Genomic DNA, 22,809 nt, shown 5'->3' with positions numbered 1-22,809 from the left:
TACTAGATCAGTCATGGTCTCATTGAATTTGGGGGGGGTGGGGACAGCATGAAGGATGAAATGGCCCACTTCTGAACCTACACTTCATTATCTTAAGGATACAAACTGAACTGTTTTCAGAATACATATTTAAATTACTAAATTTATTGAGGTACAGCACCCCAATGGTCAATACCTGAGGGATCAGCAGCAAAATGGAATATCAAATCTAATGAAGGCAAAATTTATAACTTTAAATGACTGAAAGCTGCCATCTTATCAGGAAAATATAATCAGGTCTGAAGGGACAGACACGCACAGCATAGACTCGAGTCCAATCTCATCGTGTGGTTAGCTCAACACCCGTACATTAACGTTGGATTGTTAATGTTGTTCAAAGAACAACCACCACGGCACTTCATTGACTAAATTAAGAAAATAATAAAGATGCCTACAGTTAAAGTGCCATCTTTCTATATGCAAAGCAATTTTTAAACCACTAAATGAATAATCTAAGTATCACAAGAATGGAATAGCACCCTATTGAAAACAAATAGCTACACGGACAATAAATATTCAAGTGCCTACACATAACACAACACGTTCAAATATTTATGCACACCAACTAGTTAAGTAAACAACTTGAACCAATGCTCCACTGACCATGTGGACTTATTAAATCTGATTATCTATCAAGAAATTGTGTCCACATGTTGAGCACAAAGCCATCACCAAAGTTTATGTTTATACTTTGGTCTCTTACTCCTATACTTGAAGATCAGGACTATTTCACGAAAAGTAACATCTCACATATCTAGTTATTTTCCCTTTTAGCTCATAAAAGGGCGCAAAACTGGAAATTCGGGATAAACGATCTAAAGTAAACATCGCCAAAGTGTCAACGAAAGTCAAACTCTCGTCCACTTGCATTTACTTCCGCTGTTGCAGGTTGGGCAAAGCAATTAGAGTGACTTTATTTCTCCCTTCCATCGGTGATTCGGATATAAAGGAAATTAAAGGTTAGTTCTCGGGCTGTCCTGCACAACAGCAAATTGAAACGTGTCAACATTACGTCTTGTGTTTTGAGGGAACGGTGCGTGGGGGAGGGGAAAAATAAAAGGAATAAAAGAATGTTCGCATTTGATATCAATAGAACACAAGCAAAGTCACAATTTTTGAGATTTCTACGCTCAGGATACTTTTTATGCTATCCCCGAGGGAAGGCTCTGCAGCATTCAGACTCTTGGTGGGGCCGGGACAACTTTGTTTACAGCCTTCGATGGCCAATTCTGGAACTCTGGCCGTTCATACAAAGATAGACATTCTCAGGACGGTTAAACCATTGAACGCGGCCGTCCAAGGACGTGAAAATAAAGTGGAAATGAGGCCCATTAGAAAGGGAACACAAGAGATTTGGAAAACGAAATCCACACAAAAGATGATGCGAAGGAAACGATAAGAGAAAGGGAGTGAAACCTTAACCTTCTGCTTTACAACACGTGCTCAGTACGGACAAACTTCCGGGTTGTTTTCTAGCTGTGTAATGGTGACTAAAGGTGAGAGTAGCCGAAACCCTAAGACTTTAAGCAAACGAGACAAACATAATAGAAACTGAATGAAATGGAATTAAACTATGGCACCAACCCCCCCCCCCCTTACACACACACACAAACTCCCAAACAGCCAGGCCCAACCGCCTCATGCCGGATACTACCCAAATATCGCCGCCCAATTCCTTCTTTTGTCTTTATGTTAATCACACAACTAAGAGAAATTGATGAAGATGTGATTAGCAGCCCGGCTGTAGTCCGAAGTCGTTTACACGGCGACGGGAATAAAAAAAAAACCGACCGACCGAGCAGCGCCTCGCGTTCACGTTAAAGACGGGAACGGGGGTTATTTCTGTTTTTAAAAAAAACAAAATGACTTCTTCCGTCGGATTTTACCTCAAACTCAGTCTATTTCTCTGCCGGTAGATTCCCCGGTAAACAGAGATGCAGGTTGTGTGGCTGATGCGAACGAAGAGCGGCTCCAGTGACTGCCAGCGGCGCTGAGCTGAAGAGACAGTGCGCGCACGGCCCGCCCGCTAACCACTCGCCGCCATGTCAGGCGCCGCCGCCATCGTCCATCACGTGACCCCCGGCCGGGCACTGTCTCCAACCGCCCGCTCGGATGGCTCCGGACCGCTGACCGTTTCACGCCCACGTCGTACCGCCGGAACCAAACAACCCCATAAAAGAGTTAAAGGATGTGGCATAATTTTGTTGAATTCACGTTTGTTTTTTTTTCACTCTCCCCAAATCACCGGCGGCTACAGCCGGTCATGTGACCGCGCGCACTCTTCCCCCACACCCCCCGTAGACCAACCAATCCCCACCCGCCTTGACGTCAGCGCCACCAATGGAAAGCGAGCGCGCAATTCAAAATCTCCGGTGTCGAGGGGGCTGAACCTTTGGAGTGGGTGGTGGGGCTCTCTCCTGATGGATAGGTGGGATAGCCAATAGGCACTGAATATCTGGGCTCGCAAGCTGGGATGGTCTCAACTTCCCTCCAATCAAAGGCTGTCCTATCGAACCTTTAATGAAGTTCGGCTGGCGGGTCGAGCGTCTATTTAAATAGTTGATGAAGGGGGTTATAAACGTTCAGTTATTCTAAAAATTGTGTGTTCTTCAGGCAAAAATTATTCTTGAATCTTTCTGCCGCTTCTTTTTCAGTGAATTGTCTGCAGGAAAATGGGTATGGCTTCATTCTCCTTATTTTGTGCATCTGTAGACCGTAATTTTATTATCTGGGTCTGTATTATGTCTATACGTTGCGCCCCCTGGCGGTGATGCGGGCTGCTGGCCGCGATTTCTGGTAAATACGGTATTTATTTAAAGATGGTGGAGGGGGCGCGCTGCTAGGCCCGGAACCGGTTTCCTTTCCGAGCGAGGACGTCCCCTTGTTCGCTGGGATATCACAGAGATATGTTTTAATCCTTCAGGGAAAGTCAAGGCCGTGGCTCCGAGAGCGGCGAATAAAATCGCCGGAGGCGAGGCCGCGGCGGCCAAGGAGAACCAGCAGCTGGCCATGAGTGAGGTACGTTTGACGGGGACCGACCAGTGGGCTCTAATCAAAACCCCAGGCTTGGTGACTAAGGCTGCGTGTCAGTGCGGTATTCCCTACCCTTCGAGAAAGGAGTGGCCTTGGGTGTTGCTCTTCTACCCATAAATAACTTATTATTTCAAATCTATTTCCAAAAGCCTCTCAGGGTTCAAGGGTTATGGGGATTAAGGATGATCAGCTATGATTATATTGAATGGTGGTGCAGGCTCGAAGGGCAGAATGGCCTACTCCTGCACCTATTGTCTCCGGCGTATTAAAGGCGGCATTAAGGCAAATTGCTGTGATTGGCATTTCGTTCTAAGCTTGTAACTTATGTTAACGTCACCTTTTAAAGAAATATTTGTTTAACTAATGTTAAAATCGAAGGCTGTTATTAAAAACAAGCACAGTCCAATTTAGGAAAACAACATTGTCTTGACTGTGGACAGTGTTGGTATTCATTGCCCTGATCCTGAGGTGATAAGTATTTTCTCCATGACTCACTGACACAGGTATCTGTGTGGCACTGCAGCTGCATTGGTGCCAGGGAGATGCATAGCGAGTGGGATAAGCTGTGCTGTCAAAATCTCTTGCACCTTATTGAGAGAAAAGTTCCCACCATACCTCTTCAATCGTCCCCGTTGTCTCTTTGAGGTGATCTACTGGCTCTGTGATTTTTCATGCAAAAATTGCAGAATGTTTTATTTCCGCTCCCCAGCAGAAACGTTGCTTAATTTCTTTGGTAACCTGTGTTGTAAATCCAATTCCTTTTCTCATTTTTATCTGCACTGTAATGACTTATGGGTGGAGTTGTGGAATATGATCTCCAAAAGTGGCAGCAATAAACAGTTGCAGTAAATATCATGAATGCTTGGCTTGAAATCAGTCTTGGCAACAAATTTTTGTTGTGCATCTCCATCTGCCTCTTCCCACAAAAAATAAATAAAACTTAGATGCTAATCATAGAATCATACAGCACAGAAACCGACCCTTTGGTCCAAACCATCCATGCTGTCCAAGTTTTCCAAACTAAACTAGATCCATTTGGCCCATATCTATCAAGACACTTTCTATTCATATACCTGTCCAAATGTCTTTGAAACGTTGTAACTTTCTCTGGCAGCTTGCTCCATGTATGAACCATCCTGTGTGTGGGAAAAATTGCTCCTCAGGTCCTTTTTTAAATTTTCCTGCTGCTCTCACCTTAAACCTATGCCCTCTAATTTTGAACTCTCCAACTAGAGGAGAAAGACCTTCCTTTGTTATTCCCCTTGTCTATGACCCTCATTAAGTTATCTCTAACACATCACATCAAGGAATTTGACCAATTGGAGAAATGACAGAGATTTTGTTATCACTAAGTACAGACTTGGTTTACATTGCATTACTGAGTAGGCCTGTAATAACTGATTCTTTTAATTATCTCTCAGTGGAAGTATTTTAGTTTTGATACACCAGTCAGTAAATTTATGATTTGATGGTCATAGCTGTGTATTTATCTCAATAATTTTATGTACCCGATTCCAATTTGCACACTGCTCAATTAATGGAAATCATAACCTTTTGAGCTTTTACTTTGTAATTTATTATCTAATTCAACATACTCTCCATCTATACCCTCTTCCTTACCTCAACCTAATTCATTGGTTCCTACATAGTCATACAGTGTGGAAATGGACCCTTCAGTCCAACCAGTTCATACTGAACATAATCCTAAACTGAACTAGTCCCACTTGCCTGCTCCTGAACCATTTCCCTCCAAATTCTTTCCTATTTATCCAAATTCTTTTAAGTATTTGTAATTGTACCTGTGAAGGTCATTCCACACACAAATCACCCTCTGTAACAAAAAAAATGCCTCCATGTCAATTTTTAAATCTTTCTCCTCTTACCTTAAAAACGTGCCTCCTAGTCTTGAAATCTCTCTTTCAAATGAAAAGATAACTACCATTAACTCTATCTATACTTCATTATTTTATAAACTTCTATGGACCATGACAACTGGATGCTGTCCCGCACATTGCAAATTCCTTTCCAGTCCTGATCAAATAGACGATAAAGCATAGAACAGTACAACACAGGAACAGACCCTTCAGCCCATTTGTCTGCACATGATCTTTATCTCTGCCTTTCCTTCCTGTACATGTACCTGTACCTGCTTAAATGTCTCTTAAATATTGCTATCCTGAAGTCTGGCACCAAGTAGGCCACAAGCTGCCTGGACTCTTGCTTTTGCTGCAGACAATGGTGTCAATCCATTCTCACATCACTGCACCATCTATTACGACTTGTTGCTTCTCCTAGTTAAATAGCTTTGTGCCATGGTGCTCATCCAATCTGACCAAAAGAACGTCTAATCTATTGGACAGTTGCAGAGGCTGACACTCTTATCTAATGGATCCCCTGCCTGTCTCACTCACTGTCATTCTCTCCTGTCCCTGACCATTGACCAAATTAGACCTTATTTTAAGTAGTGGAAGTGTCTTTTGTTCAAAGAATCCAGGCACATTTCCCTTCTCTTGTGCATTGTAGTCTTGAGTTCAGCCTGTAGCTTATAAATTCTGACAGAAGCTGCTCAAACTTCTTTCATTCACTCGTGATGCGAGCATCGCTGGCTGGGTCAGCATTTACAGACTGCAGTGCCATCAGGGAGGGAATTCGCATTTTAACCCAATGAAAGTAACAGAGTTTGTGGTATTCTGAGCTGTAAAAATTGATTTTTTTTTTTAAAGTTTATAACTTGAAGATGTTAGCGTTTTTAAGGTTGCTACCTGCAACATGATGATCCTTCCTATTCCAGTAGCCAGTTGGAACCAGAATGCCTGACCGGTTCATAAGTTAATTTGATTGTCTAATGTTATGGTCATTTTGACCTAACTGGGCTATTTATTGCTGCATTTCCTTTTTAAATTCATTCAATCACAATTGCTTCCTGACCATCTGCTGTGGGTCCTCAGACATTACCAGGGTCTCTGGATTAATAGTCCAGCGAAAATACCACGAGGCATCACCACCTCGATACAACTGGCAGATCTTGCATGCAAACTATCTGCTTGTTTTCAATAACATATTTCACAGTTGAATAATTGCTTTTGAAACACTTTGCTTCATCCCGTAAACACCGTAAATGGTCCATAACTAAGTTCTTTCCCTTTCTTCTTGGACAATGAATGTGTTTCACCAGAAGAATGTGCGTGTAAAATCCAAGATCTGTCATCGTTTGAGATCTGCAAAATCCCCTCCTCCTCGTGCCCCACTGCAAGATGAAAACTCTGCTTCAAATAAACAAATGAAGTTCCAAGTCACATGTACTGTAAGACGTGAAATGCAGAAAGAGGAAGGAGGTATGTAAGGTTATACATGCAGATGTTTCCGAAGCAAATCTCTAAAGAATGCAAACAGTTTCAGAAGGCCTTGATATTTACTTGGTGTGACACTATAATGATTGATACAGGGTATCATCGCCCATGTTGCTTCGTGGCATTAAGAAATACATATGCACTATAAAATTACAGAAATAGATTGTTCATTCAGATCTGGATAATCCTTGAGGCCACAATGCTTGTGGCACTGAAATGTTGAATGTTCTTCATTGATGTGCAATTCTCAGCCAGTTTGAGTTTAACGTCTTGCATTTTTTGCCTTTTTTTATGCTGTGTATTAATGATATATTAATCATAGCCTGAACCTAGTTGCTCATGACAACTTCCAACTGGTGGTGTCTTGTGTATGTCAGTTGTTCTGAACTGCAGTTCTGTAGGAAGAAGCCCCCATTTCAGATTCAAACACCAACGTAGTTGTTTTCTTTGAGCTCTTCTAGAGAGGAATAAGTTGACTAGGGATAGTCAACACAGTTTTGTGAAGGGCAGGTCGTGCCTCTCAAATCTTATTGTCGTCTTTAAGGTGACCAAACAGGTAGATGAGGTTAAAGCGGTTGATTTGGTATATGGATTTCGGTAAGGTGTTTGATAAGATTCCCCACAATAGGCTATTGCATAAAATACGGAGGCATGGGATTGAGGGTGATTTTAGTGGTTTGGATCAGAAATTCTCTAGCTGAAAGAAGAGAGAGTGGTGGTTGATGGGGAATGTTCATCCTGGAGTTCAGTTACTAGTGGGGAACTGCAAGGATCTGTTTTTGGTCTACTGTTGTTTGTCATTTTGTTAAATGACTTGGATGAGGGCATACAAGGAAGGGTTGGTAAATTTGTGGATGACACTAAGGTCAATGGAGTTGTGGATAGATGTGGGAGGATGTTACAGGTTACAGAAGGACATAGATAAGCTGCAGAGCTGGGCTGAGAAGTGGCAAATGGATTTTAATACAGAAAAGTATGTGGTGGTTCACTTTGGAAGGAGCAACAGGAATTAAGAGTACTGAGCTAATGGTAGATTAGATTAGATTACTTAGTGTGGAAACAGGCCCTTCGGCCCAACAAGTCCACACCGCCCCGCCGAAGTGCAACCCACCCATACCCCTACATTTACCCCTTACCTAACACTACGGGCAATTTAGCATGGCCAATTCAACTTACCTGCACATCTTTTGGACTGTGGGAGGAAACCGGAGCACCCGGAGGAAACCCACGCAGACACGGGGAGAACGTGCAAACTCCACACAGTCAGTCGCCTGAAGCGGGAATTGAACCCAGGTCTCTGGTGCTGTGAGGCAGCAGTGCTAACCACTGTGCCACCGTGCCGCCCATCACAGGAAGATTATTGGTCGTTCCAATGAGCAGAGAGATCGGTGTCCATGTCCATAGATCTCTGAAAGTTACCACCCAGGTTGATAGGGTTGTTTAAGGCGTACAGTATGTTAGCTTTTATTGGTAGAGAGATTGTTTCAGAGCCACAAGGTCATGCTGCAGCTGTACAAACTCTGGTGCAGTTGCACTTGGAGTATTGCATATAGTTCTGGCCACTGCATTATAGAAAAGATGTGGAAGCTTTGGAAAGGGTTCAGAGGGGATTTACTAGGATGTTGCCTGGTCTGGAGGAAAGGTCTTATGATAGGCTGAGGGACTTGAGGCTGTTTTCATTGGAGAGAAGAAGGTGGAGAGGTGACTTAAAAGACATAATCTTATCAGAGGGTTAGATAGGGTGGACAGGGAGAGTCTTTTTCCAAGAATGATGATGGCTAGTATAAGAAGACATAGCTTTAAATTGAGGGGTGATTGATCTAGGACTGGTGTCAGAGGTGGTGTCTTTACTGAGTAATAGGGATGTGGAATGCACTGCCTGCAACAGTAGTAGACTTGCCAACTTCAAGGGAATTTAAATGGTCATTGGATAAACATATGAATAAAAATGGAATGGTGTAAGGATAGATGGGCTTCAGATTGGCTCCACAGGTCAGTGCAACATTGAGGTCAAAAGTAAATTTAACATATTGGGGGGGGGAAAAAATATTGTTAATACAGGCATAGAGGGTGGTAGTCATCACCACTTTCCGGTGCAGTTGTGGTTCCAAAAATGGATGGCTGTGGTTGATTGTCTTCTGACTGTTTGTTTCTTGGGAGTTAGTTTAGATTGTGAGGTATGCAGTACAAGAACCAATTACAAAGGTGAATAGTATGTATAAGAGTAATGCAGTCCTTCAGGAATTTAAACAGGGCTTATACAGGAATTAGACAAGAATATTCTCCCCTCAAAGGGAGATCGATGAATGTTGATTAGTTTAATTTTTGAGATGAAGCTGCTCAAGGTAAATGACTGTACCCCTCCGTGCTCTGGCAGCTGACATCTGTGCATGCGCAGAACTAGGCATGCAAAACGATCGCCGCTGGAATCGCACTATTGCGAACAGGGCTCGGTGTTCTCAAAGATCGTCCTCTAATTCTTCAGAGACGTTTACAGCCAAATCTCTCTGCCAGAACATGCTTTATATGAGAACTACCTGCAGTTTTATTTCCTATTTTTAATTATGCTCCTGAGAATTTGCAAAGACAGAAACAAAGCTGGTCACTGAGCTGACTTCTTATTTTGAATTTATCTATTGTAATTATTTCAGCTTAATTTTCTAATTTTCATATCCATTGTACCTGCAGATGAACGAAATGGTTGTATCTTTGCTGACCATTCTACCAATCCCAATAAGGAACTGAACAGTCAAACAAGTGCAATCATTGAGGAAGAAGCAGAGACTGCAGCAAATGACACCCATACTGACCGTGATACTGCTGTAAAGAATGGGTCAGCTACTCTGTATTCTGTGGGTGGGAGTGGCCCTAAAACAAGTGCAAAAGCTGTTCAGCGGAAAGACAAAGCAAAATCTTCAAAACGTATAGGGTAAGTTAAATGCTTCAGGGTTACATATTTAATCATCTGTTGCATTTGTGCTTTGTCATCTTGAGCTACAAAACTTCAACAGAATGTGGAAGGAGAAATTGTTTCCATTGCTGGTAATCACAGGAAACAGATTGAAGATAACGATGAGGGTTGAGTCAATTTGCTCAGCAAATTGTGATCTGGAATGTGCTGCCTGAAAGGGTTGTGGACACAGACATGATTGTAACATTCAAAAGCTAATTGAATGGATGTACCTAAAAACAAAGGAAACATTCACAGGGCTAAGGACGGGGAAAAGCAAAGACACAAAACTAATTGGGTAGGTCTTTCACAGGAGTGGATGACCATGTAGCTGTTTAATTCTATATTTCCATTGAATGCATAATTAATTCTGGAGAATTAAATAAGACAGATTTCCAAAAAAATGAAACCAAACTGATCCAACACAACATGCTTTGATGGATTACCCAAAATTCACAAACCAGGAGCACCCCCCCTCCTCCCACCCCAAGACCCAACGTCTTGCTACTTGGAACACCAATATACACATTAAACAAGGAACATAGAACCTTACAGCGCAGTACAGGCCCTTCGGCCCTCAATGTTGCACCGATTTGTGGAACCAATCTGAAGCCCACCTAACCCAAGCTATTTCATTCTCGTCCATCTGCCAATCCAATGACTATTTAAATGCCATTAAAGTTAGCGAGTCTGTTGCAGGCAGTGCATTCCATACCCCTGTTCCTGAGTAAACAAACTACCTCTGACATCTCTCCTATATCTATTATCCCTCAATTTCAAGCTATGTCCCCTCATTACAATCTAAGGAAAAAGATTCTCACTGTCCAACCCCTCTCACCCTCTGATTATCTTGTGCTTCAATTAAGTCACCTCTCAATCTTCTCCCTAAAGAAAACCGCCTCAAGTCCCTCAGCCTTTCCTCATAAGATCTTCCTTCCAGACCAGGCAACAGCCTAGTAAATCTCCTCTGAACCCTTTCCAAAGCTTCCACATCCTTCCTATAATGCAGTGACCAGAACTGTATGTAATACTCCAATTGTGGCTGCACCAGAGTTTTGCACAGCTGCAGCATGACCTCATGGTTCTGAAACTCAATCCCTTCACCAATAAAAGCTCACATGCCATATGCCACCTTCCCAACCCTATCATCACTGGGTGGCAACTTTCAAGGATCTATGTACCTGCACACAGAAATGTCTCTGCTCATCAAAACTACCAAGAATCTTACCATTAGCCCTACTGTGTATTCCTGTTACTCCTTCCAGAGTTAATTGCTTCACACTTTTCTGCATTAAACTCCATTTGCCACCTCTCAGCCCAGCTCTGCAGCTTATCTATGTCTCTGTAACTTGCAGCATCCTTAATCACTTTACAACTCTACTGACCTTCGTGTCATCTGCAAATTTAACAAACTCATCTTCTATACTCTCATCGAGATCACTTGGGTCCACTGTTTAGTTATTTTATAAAACAGATCCTTGCGGTTCCCCACTAGTAACTGAACATTTTCAGCCCTTCATCGGGCTTTTGCCCGAAACGTCGATTTTGCTGCTCCTCGGATGCTGCCTGAACTGCTGTGCTCTTCCAGCACCACTAATCCAAAATTTTGTGCAATAGCCTACCGTGGGAAACCTTTTCAGACACTTTATGAAATCCATATTCACCACATCAACTACTTTGCCCTCATCCACCTGTTTGGCCACCTTCTCAAAGAAGCTACACCAAAGACTAAACTGATTAGTAGAAGACTCTTGCCATTCCAACCAAGAATTCCTGACCATCATCAAAGACACAAAGAAGAGGATGAAATAATGGTTTCCTTTGATGTAACAGCCCTGTTCACATCCATCAATATCAACCTGGCTGAGGAAATACTGACTATGTTGTTAGGAGAACCAAAGACACAAACACTAAACACCACCAACTGCATCAGCAAGGACAATATTGTCAAGCTAGTGGACCTATGCCTTACCACCCACTTCACGTGCAACAAAAGCTACAGTCACTCCAATGGAACACCCATGGTATCTCCGATATCGGTGTTCTTAGCAGAGGCAGTAATGCAGAGCCTTTTTACAGTTCTGCCAACCTACTCAACCCAAACTTTGCATCTGCTACGTGGATGACGCTGTCATTACGAAACAAGATAAATCAGAGAAAACCTTCAACACCATCAATAATATCCTTACTGTCATAAAATTCATGAGAGGAGGAAAACCACAAAACCTACCATTCCTAGATGTCGCAGAGCGAACAGCCAATGGGGAACTTCAAACTAGCGTCTACAGGAAAGCAACATATACGGACCAAATATTGAACTACAGAAACAATCATCCCAACATACTCCGTGTGGAAACAGGCCCTTCAGCCCAACAAGTCCACACCGACCCTCCAAAGAGCAACCCACCTCGACCCATTCCCCTACATTTACCCCTTCATCTAAAACATCGCAATCCAACTGGAACTCTACCAACAAACGCATTGACTTGGACCCCATTTATCAGCCTCTGAGAAAAAGAACAGTGAATGATGCAATAGGAAATGATATCACCAACCATAGGAAATGATATCACCAACCCAAGGAAACTTAAACACAAACAGAAAGTGGGTCGCTAACACCAGTGCTTCACTGGAAGCTCACTGATGTTTCATCGCCATAGTAGATAACATTTGAAAATGGACCTTTCAGCTCAGCGCGCAAACTTCCATCCAGAACTTTAACCTGAGCCGTCACAAATCTTCTCAAAACTCACTAATTCCACAATTATTTTAGATTGGATGGCTTTGGGCAGTGGGTGTCTCCAGATTGGTTACTACTTCTCCTACAAAACAGCTCCTCAAGATTAAATTAGATTAGGTTACCTACAGTGTGGAAACAGGCCCTTCGGCCCAACCAGTCCACACTGATCCTCCGAAGAGTAACCCACCCAGACCTATTTCCCTCTGACTAATACACCTCAAGCTATTGGCAGTTTAGCATGGCCAATTCACCTGATCTGCACAAATTTGGACTGTGGGAGGAAACCCTTGTAGACACTGGGAGAATGTGCAAACTCCACACAGTCACTCGAGGTTGGAATCTAACCTGGACCCTGAGGCAGCAGTGCTACCCACTGAGTCACCGTCCCACCCCAAACTAAATGTTGCACCTTGAAGGCTCTTCTCACTTTTTTTCAGGAATATAATGGAGCTTACATGTTCAGATTGTGTGAACTGAACAAATCGAGGGCTTGGAGTTCTAACGTACACAACGTCATTGATGTCTTGATACAGAAGTCATGGTATCATCCCCTGAAGTGTATTTGACTTGTACCAACTGCAGAGGGAGGAGGAAAGTTCCCCAAAAGAGAGCTAACACATTTGGAACCTCTAGCCTGCAAACTGCTGTTATCAGAAAGCACATCTGGGATGTTGATGCTGTTGGGTTTGCATTTGTTTAACTGCACAGGGGTGAAGAAGTAACTTGTATTTAATCTGCAGATTGTTGAGGGGGGAAGAGATGAATTTCAGAAAAAAACACTTTCATTGGTTTTTTTCACTCATCACTTCAATCCTACAATGCCTTTTTGTCCTGAAATGATTTTTTTTTTCCCCAGTGCAAAAAACCCAGCAGGCCGGAATCGCAAGGTCACTGATTATTATCCTGTTCGCAGGAGTTGCAGGAAGTGTGAAGGACAACTGAAGGTAAATCTATATTCGTATCCCTTGTAGTAGCACAGGGAATTGAGTCCTAATTAAAATTCACACCAGTTGTTTTCTATGCTGCTGCCTTGCACTGCTGAAATGGGCAATTGGTTTATGTTGATTTGTTGTACAATCCACAAATTGACACCCCTCAGCTTAATCATCTTTTCTGTCATTCCTCCAACAGTCAGAAGAAAAGAAAATAATTGATGATCTGATTCGCAATGGGAAGGAAGAAGGAATGAAGGTACTCTTTAAAAGACTGGAAACTAACAGGACAAGCTGATTTGTCTGGGGATCTGGAAGGTGCAGTAGGTTCAACTAAGTCTCGCCCTGGCTGCTAAAATGATGGATTCACTAAATTGGCATTAATTGTCATTCTGAGATACGCATGGTTGAGAGAGGCACTGCAGCTCGCTCTTTTCCCCCAGCTGTTTTCATTTCTTTCTGTTTATCAGTAAGAAAGAAAACCGTTTGTGTTTTACCTCCTTGGTTGCTGAATGTGTAAGTGTTACTGTTATGCATGTATGAAGTGTGTATTTTCAGCTGGAATTTGTGGCTGTGACTATGTTGGGTCAGTCAGCCTCTGACCCACCTGTAGTTCAACTGGGCAAGCCTTCTAACTGTTCTCTCTTCGTTTTCTCAGGTTGGTATAATTGATGGAAAAGGTCGTGGTGTGATGGCGACAAAACCTTTCCAACGTGGAGAGTTTGTGGTGGAATACAATGGCGATCTCATTGAATTTACAGATGCAAAGAATAGAGAGGCTAAATATGCACAAGATCCCTCCACTGGCTGCTACATGTATTATTTTCAATACCTCAGTAAAACATATTGGTGAGTCCTCCTCTTTATCCTTGTTGGTCTCAAGCTGTTTCACTACTCCGATCATGGCTGCTTTGATCATGGTCTCAAACTACACTGATACCATTTACCTGCACTTGGTTCATTGCCTCCAATTAAGTACTGGCATTTTAAGTACTCATCTGGAAGTTTAAGTGTTGAGAGTATTTGCCTCTTCCATCTTCTCGAGTAGCTCATTCCATATTTCTACCATCCTCTGGGTGGAATTTCTTTTCTCATATCTTTTAAATCACTTACCCATCATCTTTTAAATGTATGCCCTCTGGTCTTCTGTCATAAAGTCATAGAGTCATGAGGAAAAGATTCTTGCTGTCTACTCTGTTATACCTCTCATAATTTTGTATACCTCAGTCAGGTTCCTCCCTCAGCTGCTTCTGTTCCAAGTCAAACAAGCTCAGGCTATCCAATCTCTCCTTTGTATCGGAGACTTTTTATTCCAGACAATATCTTAGTGAATCTCCTCTGCAACCTCGTGATTGCAATTGCATCCTTGCAATAATTTGGGCAATTAGAAACTCGGTACAGTTCCAACCTGTCTGACCTTTCCTGATGCACTGACTCAATGCAAGTATACATAGCTTTTTATGCAAACATACATTGCTGGAGCAGGTTAGCAGGTCTGGTGGTGTCTGTTAAGAGAAGCAGAGTTCAGTCCATTCTGACAAAGGCTCACTGGACTCAATGCTAACTCTGCTTTTCTCTGTGCATATACTGCCAGACCTACATTTGCAGTACTTTTGTTTTTAATACTGTGCATATACCTGTAGCTATGTTTACTGAGTTCACTACCAGCAGTTTTCATTGATTTAACCTCTTCCATTATCTATTCTGCTTTCCTTGTCCCAACTTTACTTGTCAATCATTTGGATTATTTTAAACTTTTATATCAATGGGTGATTGAGGGAAAGGACAGGGAAAGTTAATTTCCTTTCCTCCTTGTATGCAATGCCATGGGAGGTCAGCAAATAGATTCTGAGCGTTATTTTAAATGTGAACATTAATGTATATAACTACTATAACACCTCTGGCATCGCATCACTAATTTGGCCTTGAATGGTTTGAACAATAATTTATCCTCCCTTCCTTAGACAGAAAACACTCAACAGGTCAGTCAGCCTCTGATCAGGGAAACCCCAAATTAAGGCTTTAGGATGTTGACATTTTTTATTTGTCCACAGGATAAAAACATTGCTGACTGGGCCAGCATTTATTGCCCATCCCTAATTGCCCTTGTGAAGGTGCAGGTGAGCTGCCAATTTGAACCACTGTGCTCCATGTGCTGTAGGTAGGCCCCCAGTGTTAGGGAGAGAGTTCCAGGATTTTGACTTAGCAACCATGAAAGAACAGTGATATACTTCCAAGTCAGGTGGTCTGGAGGGGAACTCTGTATGGGTATTCCCAATATCTGCATTGTTCTTTTGAATATAGTAGTTGCTGGTTTGGAGACTCGGTAAGTTGCTAAAATGCATGATTTTTTTTCTAATTTCTGCATTTTCTGTTTAAAATTTCCAACATTCACAACATCTAGCTATTTGTTTTAAGCTTCAATTTCAATGACCAAAAGTACAGTGGTACTTTGAGTACCTGTGGTTTAACCAATAGGGTGAATACACGTACAGTCAGTCATGGCAGAGCGACCGCTGCCTATTCACATTGAGCTGGCTTCTAGGTTGTCATGGAAACCTTGTTTGTGTAATTCGTGAACTGTAGCTCTGTCAGCCAGCTGTGATGTGAGTGATTTTATAAATTCTTCATCACTGAACGTTCACTGCATTGAACCTACAAGTGGAAAATTCAATCCTGCTGTCTAAATAGCTAATAGACTTGATAACATATTTTTCACAAGATCTGCTTTAGATGAAGCAGGAATGTGGGTTAATCTGCTCTTTTGCTTCCAGAGGCAATCTGTTCAGTAGAATCCAGTATCCTGTGTCTCTGTTGCTTTCTGGCAACAAAGATGGAGAGGGCTTTCTGTCCACATGTAACTGTTTTTTTATTGACAGATCTTTAGATTCCTAGCTTCCATTGGGTTTCAACAGCATGTGTCACTTGATTCACAAATTAATTCCACTAATGAGGAAAACCTTTCTTTAGAACAATCTTTTATTTGTAAAGCTCCATGTTTTAAGGTGAACCAGTGTTAGTCATTCCTGATTGAAGAGTTTATGCTTAATGTTGACTCTCCTGCTCCTTGGATGCTGCCTGACCGGCTGTGCTTTTCCAGCAACGCACTCTTCAACTGTAAAATAAGTAGGCATTCTGTTTCCCTATTTTTTTTTTGTAGAAGGTGTTATCTTGAAACTTCCACTAAAACATCGGGGAATTTTGCATTTGTTCAACATCTTGACCTTTTTATACTCAGAAAATTTGCATCCTGCTATTGGAGTTAATCAAGGCAAACTGCAGATACTTTGAGGGAAAGCTAGATCAAAAGGAAAGAAAAATAGTGGGGCAAGATTGTGGTGTAGGCTGGATCATGGGATATAGCCACCATAAATCAAAATGGACTGAATGGCCTGTTTTTGAGCTATCTATCATAGAACATAGATGACTGCTATTAGTGACTGATCTTAAGAGGCGTTGACCCCAACAACCACCACCACCATGTTGTTTCAACTTTATCTTGGCTGTGTTTTAGTGTGGACGCAACAAAGGAAACTTCGCGTCTCGGCCGGTTGATCAACCACAGCAAGAACGGAAACTGTCAGACCAAGTTACATGATGTTGACGGGAAGCCACATCTTATACTTGTTGCTTCTCGGGACATTGCAAAGGGTGAGGAGCTGCTCTATGATTATGGAGACAGAAGCAAAGCGTCAATTGCTGCACATCCCTGGCTGAAGCAGTGAGCCAAATTTCGCTGTTTTGAATGAGCAAAACTATTTAAAGTGTTTGATCCAATGCTTGCTCTGATTTGTGATGCAGCACGTAATCAAAATCGTCAATAGAGACTACTGGATTTCACTAGTACTGCTGAGGTGGTAGTCTTGCATCTTTAGAACTTTTATATCTTAATGCTTTTGTATATTTTGTACACAAGTGTGCTTTAGGAGCTTGCAGTCATGAGGCAGGTTGCATTTTTTATGTAAACAATTCCAAAATGTCCAGCTCTGTTGTACAGTATTAGCAACCTAGGTCTGCTTTTGTGCTCTGACAAATCTTTTTGCATATTTAAGAGATGAAATGTTGTCATTTGAACCACTTTTTTAGAAAGCCCTCACCCCTTATTCAGAGTAATGAATTTGGTGTCGCTTCCAACTGGAAGCTGTATTTGGACATTTCTGAATACAAAGAATGAGCATTGATTTGCATTAGCTGAGATTCAGTTTTTAAGGCAGGGCTTCACATCATATGCCAGTGCATGTGTTGTAAACCGCTATTTAAAATTTGTATACAGAAGCTTCATGTTGAAGACTATTTAAATAAATTCTGTGACTTAACTATGTTGTTGTGAGTGACTGTACCTCCTCCATTTTACAATGAAGTGATTTTCAGCACTTTCCATCCCACAGACTCTTGATTGCATATACCTCTGTGAGACACTGACAGTGATAAGCTCATTACTGTGGGCTGACAAAGACTATGTTGAACAGTTGGATAATCTTAATCCATTTTCAGCACACATGAATGGAAAGGCTGCAAACATCTGCTATCTCTCATAATCAGTAAAGATGGATTGTACTGATCTGTTAGCATTCTAGTTAACCAGAATGGAAAGTGTTCAATGTGCTGATCTTTTGTTTCGCTGCCTTTAAAGAGCGCGTTGCCATTTATTGCAAGATGAGCAAAGCAACTAATAAAAATGTGTGCGGTAGTCCTTATGATCCAGGTTCATCTATGCACTGTAATAAAAACTTGTACATTTACTTGATGGCTAACCACAACCACACTGATTTATCATGTAACTGGGCATATGACACAATGGAGGGGCTTCATGGGATGGTTAAGCAGCACCAGATTGGGATGGCACTGTAGTTGTATACGACCACCAGTTTCTTCTCTGAGGTGCCTCACTGGTGTAGAGTGCTAGATATCAAGTTACCTCACAAATGTTAAAAGATTTTAAAGTATGCAGAATTTCACCAGTTTACTCATTTTCATGGAGTATGGACCAGGTTTCTGTACATAACAGAAATTACTATTATACCACGGAGCTGTCAACATTAAGTTCTAATGGTGTTATAAAACCACCCCTTCATGATCCTTCTCTAGCTACTTTAGTTTACTTGCAAAAGCTACAGTGTGGCTGCTTCACACTTTATAAAATATCTGCCTTCTGCATTAGAAGCAGAGGTTTATGACAACCGCTAAAGGAAAAAAACAGGCTTTCTTTGGGTTGAAGCTGCTTTTTTTCCTTCGCTGCAGAGAAGAGAGACAGTACCTCGTCCTGTGGAGATCTGATAGCTTTTCCCTATCTCGTACAATCCCAAGCTGTCCAAATACCTGGGATTCAATCACATTGTTATTGGCAGGCCAAAAGACTTTGTTAGTCATAGCTGGTCATTAGTCAGCAGGCCAATCCGCTACCTCTTGCTGTCCAAAGCTCCCTTGGCTCCAGTTCATCTGCACTAAAGCTTGAACAAGCAGTTGTGGAAACGACACTTACAATTAGTGTCAGGCAGCTTTTAAAAAGTACTCCAATGTATTGACAATCCTCTGTTTTAAAAAGTTTGTTTTTCCATTTCATTCCATGATCAAAAATACACCATGATTTTACAACATGCCTTCTGTAAAGGACATTGCTGATCCAGTTACAACATTCTAGCCGCTTTATAATCACTATTACTGATGCTGTGCTATTAACTTCCAGATTTCTTTGAACTGAGTTCTTAAAATATTTCTCATTTTCCTGACAGAATTCTATATGTTCAGATGTCTAGCCTTAATGTGATGGAGGTTTAATCTAACCTGAACAGTGCAGGGTATGCAGTTGTTGAAGTTAGCTTCAAACACAATACGGTTACTAAGTTGAAATTCAATAGGTTTTTCAGATTTATTTTTATTAATTGTTTTTCAGTTACAACACTACCTACTGTATAAATAGAAACACATTTGTTGATGAGGACTGATCTCCCCCTGTGACTGTTCATTTCATTCTTCAGTTTTGCTTTCAATGATTAGAACTAATACTTATGTTCAGTATAGCTAGCAGCATTTCAGGGACAACAAATATTTTGGGTAAATAAATACATATTTTGGATGATTTTAAATATAGTCCTACTACTTTAGGTTTATTTGTTCCACTTCAGAGTATATGGTTGAAGTTAAATTTACATGAAATGGAAGAATAATACCAATGTTCAGGTAACTTGACTGTTTAATTTTCCAAAATTCATTTCAGAAAACTGACAGAAACCTGAATTACCTTCTCTGTACAGTTTGGTCAAGTCCTTTTATGTACAAAGAACTTTTATGCTTGACCATCTTAAGGTGTTTATTTTTAAGAAGACCTTGCACAGGCATCTCTAATGCAGTTGTATGTTTTGAAAAATGTTTACATTCCAAATCAGAAGTTTTTTTATTAATGACCGGGAAATAAATGCATTTGGCTTTTTGATACATTGTTAGGAGAAAACATTACCTATCAAATGCTGTAATTGGATGGTGGTGAATGACATAGATAATTAAGATAGGCTGAATGGAGTCTCTCATTTATCCTGATGCTGTTTTGTGAGTTGTTCCACATTTGGATCCTACTCCGTATACCAGAATTTTGAGCAGAAGACCAACAGGCCCTTTGATTTTGGATTAGTGGTGCTGGAAGAGCACAGCAGTTCAGGCAGCATCCGAGGAGCAGCAAAATCGACGTTTCGGGCAAAAGCCCTTCATCAGGAATAAAGTCCTTTGATCCTACTTCACTGTTCAACAGTTCATAGTCTTATCTCCCCTTTGCTCTCTGTCCCTGAAACCCCTCACTCTCACTAGGAGAAAGTGAGGACTGCAGATACTGGAGATCAGAGTCAAAAAGTGAGACACTGGAAAAGCACAGCCGCTCAGGCATCATCCAAGGAGCAGAAGAATCAATGTTTCGAGCATAAGCTCTTCATCAGGAATGTGTGTGTGTGTGTGTGTCTGTGTGTGGTGGGGGGAAGGTAGCAAGGGGGACTGAGAGACAGTGTCAATTTCACTAGTTTCCTCATCTCTCCTCCTACCACCTTATCCCACATCCAATCCTCCAGTTTGGCCCCACCCTCTTGAACTGTCCTACCTGTCCATCTTCCTTCCCACCTATCCACTCCATCGCGCTGTGACCTATCACCCTCCCCACCTTCATCAACTTCTCACATTCTGACATTTCACAAACATTCCTGATGAAGAGCTTTTGCTCGAAATGTCGACTCTCCTGCAGCTTGGATGCTGCCTGACCGGCTGTACTTTTCCAGCACCACACTTTTTGACCCCTAACTCTGCTGTTCATCAAAAGTCAATATAAATCGGCCTTTCTTCTTCTCAAGGGAGAAGCATTCCACAGACTAACATGAGGAGAAAAGAGTTCTACTCGTATCTGTATCAAATAGGAGACCATTATTTTTAACTAGGTTTTTCTTTAATTCAGACCTGATCAGGTGTATCCTAGACCTGTGGGAAGCGAGAGAAGTGATTGCTGGGCCCCTTGCTGAGATATTTGTATAATTGATAGCCACAGGTGAGTTGCTGGAGGTTGGCTAACATGGTGCCACTATTTAAGAAAGGTGGTAATGAAAAGCTAGGGCACTATAGACCAGTGAGTCTGATATCGGTTATAGGCAAGTTGTTAGAGGGAATCCTGAGGGACAGGATGTACATGTATTTGGAAAGGCAAGGACTGATTAGTAATAGCCAACATGGTGTTGTGTGTGGGAAATCATAAACCACTAAGTGGATTGTGTTTTTTGAAGAAGTAACAAAAAGAATTGATGAGGGCAGAACGGTGGATGTGATCCATATGGACTTCAGTCAGGCATTTGACAAGGTTCCTCCTGGTATTCTGGTTAGTGAGATTATATTGTATGGAATACAGGGAGAACTAGCCTTTTGGATACCGAATGGGCTCAAAGGTAGAGAATGGAGGGTGGTGGCAGAGGATTGCTTTTCAGACTGGAGGCCTGTGACCAGTAGTGTGCCACAAGGATCAGTGCTGGGTCCACTGCTTTTTGTCATTTATATAAATTATTTGGATGTGAACATAGGTGGTATGGCTAGTAAGTTTGCAGCTGATATCAAAAGTGGAGGTATAGTGGACAGCAAAGGTTATCTGAGAGTACAACAGGATCTTAATCAGATGGGCCAATGGTCTGAGGTGTGGCAGATGGAGTTTAGTTTAGATAAATGTGAGATGCTGCATTTTGGAAAGGCAAATCAGGGCAGGACTTACACACTTAAAGATAAGGTCTTGGGGAGTGTCACTGAACAGAGACCTTGGAGTTCAGGTTCATAGCTCCTTGAAAATCAAGTCTCAGGTCGATAGGATAGTGAAGAAGGCCTTTGGTATACTTTCCTTTATTGAGTACTGAGTACAGGAGTTGGGAAGTCATGTTGTGGCTGTTGTCTGAACTAAACTCCACCTGCCGCTCCTCAATCTATTAGCTCATCTAATCAAGGCCCTGTTGTACACTGAGATAACCTTCTTCACTGTCTACTACACCACCAATTTTGGGGTCATCTGCAAACTTATTAACCATTCCTCCTATATTCACATCCAAATCCTTTATATAAATGACAAAAAGCAGTGGACTCAACACCTATCCTTTTGGAACACTGCTGATCACAGGCCTCCAATCTGAAAAACAATCCTCTACCACTACCTTGTCTCCTAACTTCCTGTGCTTGATGTATGAGTAACATTTTGATATCAGCCCTGATTGCCACTACTTTATGAAGCACACTTGAGGGTCAACAAATCACAGCTTATACTGTGGATTTACTCTGGGCAGCATAAGGAAGCAGACCCAAGCCTTAAATAAAACAGAACTATGGATGTTGAAAATCTGGAACAAAAACAAAGTGCTTTCGAGATCAGTGATTCTTCTGGACTTGACGTGTTAACTCCTTCTACAGATGCTGTCAAACTTGAGTTTCATACAGCAATTTCTCTTTTTTGTTTCAGTGTCAAATCTATAACAGCCAGAACAGAGATTGAATCATGTACTGTTGGTGTTATTTTGAATACTACATTGGCCATCTACCAACTGAGCTAACTGCCACATCTCATCCCAAGTGATTATTGTACACACTCGAAACACTTGCTCTGGTGCTTTATTCTTTCAAGATTTAAACAACCAGAATTCTGTTCTTCCAACCCAGAATTGGCTGTTCAATGTACAACCAAATGTTTAAATTAAAAGTAACAAATTGATTAGTATTGTACCACATCTTGACTGAACACAAGTTACTTTTTTAAAAAATTGTATTCATGCAGGAATCACTGGCAAGACCATCATGTATTGTCTATCCCTAATTGTCTGAGAAGGTAGTATTGGACAATTTTGAATTGCTGCAATTTTTTGCGTGTATGGTATTCTCACAGGAATTTTGGATCTGTGTTTTCAGGACATCAACCCAGCAACGATCAAAATATATGTGCGCAAATCAGGACGGTGTGACTAAGACCTTTGTGGCGATGGTTCTCCCATGCCCCTGTTGCTCTTGTTTTTTTTAATTGATTGTGGTGCTGTTGAAGAAGCCTTAGTGGATTTTAAATTAATTTCTAATTATTATTAGCAAACTTAAACCATGTAGTCAGAAATCAAAGCTACTGAACATAATTATTCACCCAGTCTTGCAACTTTCAGCAGCAGTGATCACTTGAGCAGGAATCTAAGAAACTGTCTCTTAGGGAAGAAAATATAGAGCAGCACAGTGGCTCAGTGGTTAGCAATGCTGCCTCACAGCACTAGAGACCCAGGTTTG

The 22,809-nt window shown here is 41.5% G+C and overlaps 2 protein-coding genes across 7 annotated transcripts in view; one reads left to right on the top strand and one right to left on the bottom strand.

Annotated features, from left to right (window-relative positions):
• Positions 1 to 2,065, bottom strand: part of sbno1 (strawberry notch homolog 1 (Drosophila)) — a 93,993-nt gene extending 91,928 nt beyond the window's left edge. The window contains exon 1 of the mRNA XM_043692636.2: positions 1,926 to 2,065. The gene's annotated coding sequence lies outside the window, so the exon portion shown is untranslated. The remainder of the gene's footprint in view (positions 1 to 1,925) is intronic.
• On the top strand, positions 1,117 to 22,255 carry LOC122551012 (N-lysine methyltransferase KMT5A-like). 6 transcript variants are annotated; one of them, XM_087999824.1, is made up of 8 exons: positions 1,117 to 1,535; positions 2,963 to 3,057; positions 6,248 to 6,407; positions 9,111 to 9,351; positions 12,969 to 13,056; positions 13,244 to 13,303; positions 13,703 to 13,893; positions 22,007 to 22,255. In XM_087999824.1, the coding sequence occupies exons 1-8, from the start codon at positions 1,523 to 1,525 to the stop codon at positions 22,095 to 22,097; spliced, it is 939 nt and encodes a 312-aa protein (XP_087855950.1). In that variant the 5' UTR covers positions 1,117 to 1,522; the 3' UTR covers positions 22,098 to 22,255. The 6 variants fall into 6 exon arrangements, with proteins under 6 accessions (XP_087855950.1, XP_087855948.1, XP_087855947.1 ...); XM_087999822.1 differs by lacking the exon at positions 22,007 to 22,255 and adding an exon at positions 16,559 to 17,360 and having other exon boundaries at positions 1,129 to 1,535; positions 6,251 to 6,407; XM_087999821.1 differs by lacking the exon at positions 22,007 to 22,255 and adding an exon at positions 16,559 to 17,360 and having other exon boundaries at positions 1,131 to 1,535.
• The last annotated feature ends 554 nt before the right edge of the window (positions 22,256 to 22,809 follow it).

The sequence above is a fragment of the Chiloscyllium plagiosum genome, unplaced genomic scaffold, assembly GCF_037043375.1.
Source record: "Chiloscyllium plagiosum isolate Xiang-an unplaced genomic scaffold, Cpla_swu_hap1 HiC_scaffold_24, whole genome shotgun sequence".
NCBI classification, from domain to species: Eukaryota; Metazoa; Chordata; class Chondrichthyes; order Orectolobiformes; family Hemiscylliidae; genus Chiloscyllium; species Chiloscyllium plagiosum.
The sequence above is the reverse complement of the archived record's forward strand: the minus strand, read 5'-3'. Positions and strand labels throughout refer to the sequence as shown.